This window comes from Biomphalaria glabrata, chromosome 7 (genome assembly GCF_947242115.1).
Source record: "Biomphalaria glabrata chromosome 7, xgBioGlab47.1, whole genome shotgun sequence".
Taxonomy (NCBI): Eukaryota; Metazoa; Mollusca; class Gastropoda; family Planorbidae; genus Biomphalaria; species Biomphalaria glabrata.
This window is the reverse complement of record NC_074717.1, coordinates 9,849,879-9,857,976: the sequence shown is the minus strand read 5'-3', so window position 1 is coordinate 9,857,976 and position 8,098 is coordinate 9,849,879. Positions and strand designations below refer to the sequence as shown.

General features: G+C 37.4%; 1 protein-coding gene across 1 annotated transcript; it reads right to left on the bottom strand.

The window, feature by feature from the left end:
• Positions 1-367: 367 nt before the first annotated feature.
• Positions 368-7,646, bottom strand: LOC106079481 (uncharacterized). Its single transcript, XM_013240647.2, has 4 exons — positions 7,492-7,646; positions 1,810-1,964; positions 1,143-1,375; positions 368-488 (listed from the first exon to the last, which is right to left on the bottom strand). The coding sequence occupies exons 2-4, from the start codon at positions 1,957-1,959 to the stop codon at positions 449-451; spliced, it is 423 nt and encodes a 140-aa protein (XP_013096101.2). The 5' UTR covers positions 1,960-1,964; positions 7,492-7,646; the 3' UTR covers positions 368-448.
• Between the last annotated feature and the right edge of the window lie 452 nt (positions 7,647-8,098).

The following is an 8,098-nucleotide window of genomic DNA, read 5'->3' as shown; positions in this document are numbered from 1 at the left end:
TCACTGTGAAAAGTCATTCTTGAAGGTACACTGGAGGGATCAGGAAGAATTGGTCATCCAACGAAAAGTTAGCTGGACAACGTAAAAAAGAAATGGACCGGCCTTGATATCCAGCTAAAAACATCTGCTGTCCGGGAAACGTGGAGGGATTTGGTTACTTGATCTGTCACTACATCCCTATGACAAAAGGGACATATGATGGTGACGATGGCGATGCCCCGGAGACCTGCGTATCAGTTTAAAGAGCAACACCGAAAGTTCTATGATTTATCATGAGTTTTATCGTTACTAAGCTTCGATAAGAGTCATATCAAACAATGCATCCTCAGAACAACAATTTAAAAAAAAAACATAAGATAAGAAATGGTACATTATTTCAACGTTCACTTTATTCAGAATGTTAAAAAAAAAAAAAAAAAAAGATTTATGCTTTACAGATCAGAGAACTTCAACCCAAAACCAAAAAGATAAAAATCTCATTGAAGTATCTGTTGATAAAAAAAAGCATTAGTTATTCCAATATATCAATCAATCAATCAATCAACCAATCAATTATTAGTCAATTTAATTCTTGTGAGTTATATGTTCCCTCTACTGTGAAAAACAAGTCTACATATAAAAAATACCCCATTTACCAAAAAGTAAGCAATCTCCTTCCAGCCAACAAGAATTCACCAACAAGAATTCACACACCCCACCCCCCGATAGCTAAAGATACAAATCTCCAGACCAGCAGACAATGTCCCTAAATTTTTCTTGTCACTAATAGATTATTTCTTCCCCATATTGTATCAAAACTATTTGTACGTACTTTTTTTCTGTGTTAAAAGTAATCTATAAACTATCTATATATTTTATTTTGAGATACAGGGGAGAAATTATGTCAGTGCAAGACTTTGGAGTTGCCCAGGGTCTCAACCTTAAAAAACGAAACTGGTTTTTTTAAATATAAACTCACTGGAATAGAGGAAAGTAACTGGCAGAAGATGGCTCCTGAACGAGACAGTTGAACAGGTCTTACAAAGGCCTCTCTTTCCCCTCCCGCCTCCCCCCCTCTCTCTCTCTCTACTACATGAAATATAGTCTTTAAGTAAATTCGTATCGAAAAAGCCTCTAAGTTTAAAGCCTTGTTGTTTACTTACTTATGGAACTCAGCCCTGGTGACGACGCCGTTGTTGTTGTCGTCAGCATTGCGGAAGACGGCGTCCAGGTCATTGGGCTCGATGAATCCGTTCTTGTTGTTGTCCAGAACGTCGAAGAGGTTGCGGTAGGCGTTGGTGATGAGGGGGTCATGGGTCTCGTTGGGGAAGTTCTCATCGATGGCAGCGGTGTAGTCAGCCCTGGAGATTCTGTTGTCGTGGTTGGCGTCATAGGTCTATGGAAATAAGAGCTGGTTTAGAAAAGTATGTCATTTCTAGGTCCGTGCCTCTTTACAGCTTTAGGTAATCTATTTCTCTCCGTTCTCCGTGGTTAGGCGCTTGGCTTCCAAAACTGGGGTCCTGGGTTTGAATCTCGGTGAAGACTGGGATTTTGAATTTCGGGGATTTTAGGGCGCCCCTGTGTCTACTGGGTACCTGAGTTAGGGAAAGTATAGGCTGTTGGTCGTTGTGCTGGGCACATGATATACTGCTCGTTAACCGTTGTCCAAATAAACAGATGACCTTAGCTTCATCTAAACTATGAATCGCAGGGTCTAAAAGGGAAACTTTACTTCTTTTTAAAGTTCTTCATGTAGGAAGTACAGCATAGGACAGTGATGCTAAGCTCAAAGATTGGAAAAGAAAACCTTTCGTCTGTCAAATGTATTACCTGGAAAAACTTGGTTAGCTCATCTCTGGCGATCTCATTGTCAAAGTCGTAGTCCAGGGCATCGAAGACACCATCGATGGTGACTGTCAGGTCAGCCGTTGTCTGTGCCAGAGCCAAGGCTGGGATGAGAGCGAGAAGTAGGAACATCATGGTTGCTGAAAAAAAAAAAGTGAGAAATGCACTTACTGTCGTCAAAAAGAATTTGCTGGTGATCTTAATCAGACAGGAAAACTAGTGTTATGAAGTGTTCCCTTAGTATCTGGTGTAACTTTCAAGAGTACTAGTCGACCCACGGCGTAGCATACCCCGCTATTTTGTAGGGCCGGCCTTAGGGCACTGCAAACTATGCGATCGCAGTCGGCCCCGCACTTTCATTGGCGCCACGCTAATCTTATTTGTAAATTATTAAATTAAACAATTTTATAACTTATGAAATCTTTTTAAAACTCATAAAAAGCTTCTAAAATATTGTTAAAATTGTCATTTTGTGGTGGCATTCAATATGGAAAACGCCCCAATCCTACGCACGAATAAAAAAAACGGCATTATATGATACCCGTAATTGTGGAATCTTCTCGCGCCTCAATGAAGTACTTAAGATCAACAATTCTCGAAGATAGAAGGAAACATTTGGTAATTCTTGCTACTGATCGTGATCTATGTAGGAAATAGAATTTTTATGATATACTCTATGACTTCGCTACACTCAAGGCTCGTAAAGTAATTCTTTACGTAGTAAAGAATAAATAAAATATATTTTGAGGGCCAAATGTGTATTTTCCTAAAAATAAAGAAATATACTCAAGAAAAGTCTACAAATAATTCAAGCACGTAACACATGAAATGCGGTAATGTTTAAGTTAACACAGCCTAAAGTTATATAAGATATTTTGTACATTAGTCAAAATATTTATACACTTTTAGTCTTGGTCATAAATATTCTAGAATATGTTAGAATGATGTCGTTCTTGTCACTTGGCAATGATTTTATGGTCTTAATGCCTCTTGTGTATTCCACAATCCATAATAGCGGCAACAGAATATTTATTCAAAAGTGTTTGGAATTTTCGGTACTAGTGAAAATAGATGTAATGGTTGGGTCAGTCGCATCTAATTCTATAAAAGTAGTTTTGCAGACACTGGAAATATTTTATCACATTTTGAAAGAATTTAGATTTTCTTCTTTCAGACCATTCTTTGCAGAGTAAGCAATGAAAGTTTTGGCATCCTCTACAATCACTAATAACAAATACTTTAAAGATTTCGGGCAGATAGTCCTAATTAGTCATTGCACTTTTTTAATATAAAAGCTGGGCTATTGAGTCAGCTGAACAGCTGTTGTAAGATAAAGCTATTTATTCTGGTTTCTGATGCTGGAAAATGTTTTATAGAACAAACAGATGTGTTGAAGTAGGGAGCAAGGAATCAAGAATATAATTGTATTTTGTCAGCATAATTACAGCAATTCTTTTTTTGTAAACATTCTTTGAATTTAGGCCTTCATAAGTAATGGAACCTAGCTAGCCGCCAGTGGCTATAACAGTAAGCTTCAAGTTTGCAGGCACGACATGGCCTAAATTGTGCCGATGCGCCAAAAACTCAAAACTCAAACTTTAAGTTTGCCACAGAAGATACGGTCTGCAACAGTTTGATTCCCTTTATCATGCTAAGAGAGAGATTAAGGTCAACCAATATTTCTTATATTAAAACCTGTGCCCTTATCACTATCATCCCAAAAGAACTCTGTCCTGAATTTGGTGGTTTTACAAAAAGATGAATCTAGATCTAGAATAGAGAATAGATCTAGATATAGGCTGCTTTATTACCAGTTGTTTGGTTTTTAGAAAGTTCAGATCTTGATTCTAAATTTAGATTTACGTCAATTCTATAATAGGAGCCTGACATCGTAAAATAGCTATAGTTCTAGATCCAGTCTAGATTAATTAGAACTAATGAATCCCAATCAGTTTGAAGACTTCATATAAACTGGTACCTTCATGATTCAAAGGAACTCTGCTTTATTTAGATCAATAAGATTTAGTAATCATTTTAAATCTTTGTGCGCGCATTTCGCGCGCGAAAAAAAAAACGATACTATGTCGTGGTTGATTAATAAGAATAGTCCATTTCCAGGCATTGACGCACTGATCTAAATATATATGATTAGCAAAAACTACTTGTTTTATTATTATTATTATAATTATTATTATGTTAGAAATGAACAAGTAGTCATTCTCTGGCGCTGCCAGGGTCGAGTTTCGCGAAAGAGAAACAAAATTCATCGTAGTCCCTTTATTATTATTATGTTAGAAATGAACGAGTAGTCATTCTCTGGCGCTGCCAGGGTCGAGTTTCGCTAAAGAGAAACAAAATTCATCGTAGTCCCTTTAACAGTTTCCACTGAGGAATTTTCTGGTGATGTGGCAGGTCTGCAGCAGTACCGCCCTCTGACAGGCAACGAAGATTTTCCTAGGAATGTTAAGGGCCTTGAAGGTGTCTGTGAGGTCAGTTGTTATTATCCCCTCGGTTGATATAACAATGGGGTATATTGTTATTTTGGACAATTTCCATAGACGCTTAATCTCCAAGCCTAGGTTCCCATATTTTCTTTGTTTTTCTATCTCAGTTTTTCTTAAATTATGAGACAGTGGTACGGCGATATCGATAATGGTAGCGGTTTTTTCTTTCCGGGCGATTGAAATCTACCGTTTTGTCGGTCAGAATAGGCCTATCCCAGTACAACAGATGTTCAGTAGACTCGAGAACCTCTTGCGGAGAGTATTTATAATAAGGGGGAGTGTCCTTATCGATCAATTTGTACGTCAAAGCCAGGTGTTGGTGTATTAACTTTGCAACTTGGTTATGGCGACCTAGGTAGGCTGATTCTGATAGGGCTGGACATCCTGCCATAATGTGTTCAATCGACTCGCCCACATTTCCACATTTTCGACATTTGTCGACAACATTGAGTTTCAGGATATGCTTCTCGTAATTTTTTGTCCTGATTACTCTGTCCTGTATTGCTGTGACAAAGCCTTCTGTTTCAGGGTAGAGATGACCTGCTTTGAGCCATGTTAAGGAAGCAGCCTTGTCGATGTTGTCCCCATGTAATGAAGCCGGAAATTTTCCGTGGAGTGTTTTTTCTTCCCATTGGCGAATCTCATGCCCTACGTCGTCCAAACCGATATTGACATCAGCATTGTGTAGGTTCAGAGGGGTTGCATCGGAGTCGTATTTCCGTAGGAAGGAAACTAATTTGTTGCTGGAGGCGAGCAGTTTTGATCGTACTTTTAAAACTTGCATCTTACACAATTTGAAGATGTTCTGCAATCCACGACCCCCATCCTTCCTGGGCAGGTATAACCTTATGGTGGAGGACTTGGGGTGTAGGCATCGAAACTTGGTTAGTAATTTTCTAGTGAGTCTGTCAATGTCATGTAGGTCGGTGTCAGTCCATTTGATCACACCGAACGTGTAAAGGAGCACAGGGACGGCCCAGCTGTTAATTGCAGTGATGAGATTACTGCCAGACAGTTTGGTGTTGAGGATTTTATTAACTCTTTGCCTATATTTGCCAAGAAAGTCCTCTTTTAATTTCTTATGGTTTATCTTGGCATTCTGGTTTATTCCAAGATATTTATAAAGAGAGGCAGAGTTCAATTCCTCGATGCCTTCAAATGCAATGTTGGTGTTCGTTGCCTTGCCCTTTTTAATGCTTATGATGCCACACTTATCCAGACCAAAAGACATACAGATATCGTCACTAAAGCATTTTACCGTTTTGATTAAGGTGTGTAATTTTTGCTCGGTTTCTGCATATAGCTTTAGATCATCCATGTATAATAAGTGGGACACACATTTTGTACATTTAGTGTCAACCCTAAAACCGTTTGTAGAGTCTTGGAGTAATGTAGATAGAGGATTAATCGCTAGGCAGAACCAGAGTGGAGATAGTGAGTCACCCTGGTATATACCTCTTCTTATGTGCACAGAACCTAGTTTATCACGATTTAGGTGCAGGTTTATCTTCCAATTATTCATACAGACTTTTAATAGTTGTTTTATTCTTGGGTTGATTCTATGGATGTCCAGGGTTTTTAAAAGCCAATCATGCGGAACTGAATCGAAAGCTTTTTTGTAGTCGATGTAACACATGTGTAAATTTCTCTTTCTTCTATTAGCTTGATGCAATATAATACCATCTATAGTTAGCTGTACTTTACAGCCCATCGACTCTTCAATGCAACCTTGTTGTTCATCTGCTAGTAGCTTATGGGCAGAACAAAATTTATACATTTTACTTTTTAAAAGTGAAGTTAATAGTTTATACACCACTGACAGACAAGTGATAGGGCGATAGTTTGATGGTTGGTTCGGATCCCCTTTTTTGGGGAGGAGAGATGTTCTCCCTTCAGTGAGTTCTAACAGCATTGAAGACGGTTCTGATATTAGCTCGTTAAAACTTGATGTTAGTGGTGCATGTACGGCTGTAAGTTTTTTCAGCCAAAAGTTGTGTATATTGTCCGGTCCAGGAGCAGTCCAGTTGTGGGTTTTTGAAATAGCTGCGGAGACTTCCTCAGCTGTGAAATCCTCATCAGGCATTTCTGGTATTAGGTTGTTTTTAGTTTGGATTTCCTCAATCCAGTCAGCCTGCACATTGTAATGTAGCGGGTCGGACCAAAGCGCCGCCCAGTAGTCGGTAAAGGAGCCGTGTTTAGTGCTATCAATGGTTTGAATTTTGTCAGCACCATTATCATTATTATTATTATTATTATTATTATTATTATTATTATTGTTTTAAAGGGGGAAATGCGCATTTTCAGATGATAAACCGTACTCGCGTAATTTGGTGTCCATTGTATACTTGTAGGCAACTCTGCTATACGGCATCTAGCTTGTTTTCATCAATGAGGCTGGAGGCTGGCCGCCTCATAACCTTTGTTTTCTTTGTACTAATAGTCAGCCCAAACTCTTTGCAGGCCTGTGAAAAGCGGAACATTAGTTCTTCCTGTGTGTGTGCCGCTGCCGCTGCGTCATCCGCCAAATGTATCAGTTATTTAATCTACGAATGTCAAAATATGATTTTAGTACAGGGCTTGGATTATTTTGGGTTTTTATTTGTGGAATCTTGGTGAAGCTACTTTTTTTTTCTCAGACGCAGAAATTGATATACGAAATTTAAAATAGTCATTATTAGTTTAAACAATAGTATTTTAATAATAATAATAATAATAATAATCTTTATTATCCGTAAGGAAATTCGTCTTACAATTTGTGCATTACACCAAACAAAAAACATTATAACTATAAGAAACCAAAGTGTACATTCACACCAGACTCACTCATACAAAAGAACATCCAATAGGCGTAATATTTAAACGATAATGTGGAATCCAGATTGGGCATGTCAATGTTTAGTATCACAAAGATGCACAATATCAAGTTCATTTTTGGCAACAATAATCAATTTTAGCTCGCTTACAAACAGAAATATTAGTTTAATCAACAAGACTCTTTAAGCAGTGCCATGTTAGTCTCACTGTCCTTCATTTTGTTTTTACTAATTTACGATATTATTGATGACTAATTGACCCTTTATTGCGTCATTAGGTTCTAAGAAAATAATTACAAAGCAACACATAATAATAAACGAAATGAACCCAAAACCGCCAAATTACTTACTGGGTTGAAGTGTGAGCAGACGACAAAGTCTAATGATTTGATTGGTGGGATTGTTCTGCTATTTATTATTTCTCTTCGAAGTCAAGGTCAACGTTGGTGAGACCTCAGCCAGGTGACTCAATCGTGATTCTGTTGTTAAGTTTAGTTGTGTTTTTGTTGATTTTTTTGTAGATTTTTTTTTAATTCGAAAAGACATGTCGAGGTCTAGGCCTAGATCTTGAAATATCTCGCTGTGATGACACTCCGATTATTTAATGACCTTGTTAAGTATATACAAATAGTAATGCGTTGCTTGTAGATTAAATATTTTTCTTTAAGTGACACTCTTATATTAGGACATACTGTCTCTATATAATGTAACTATTTTATCGTCTCGTTTTAAATAAAATTTAATAAAATGCAAAGTTTAAAAATAATTTTACAAGTACTCTTTTTTTTTCTTTACAAATAAGACATCCTTTTAGATTTATTGATTCTATTTATTTTATTTATTGTTTTAGGAGCTGAAGAACGTGGAGGTATTAATGATGTCATTTTTTTCGAAATTTTCTCAGTTCCGCTAGCTAAAATTCTGAACGTCAATACTAGACTCCCTGATCACTTGCAT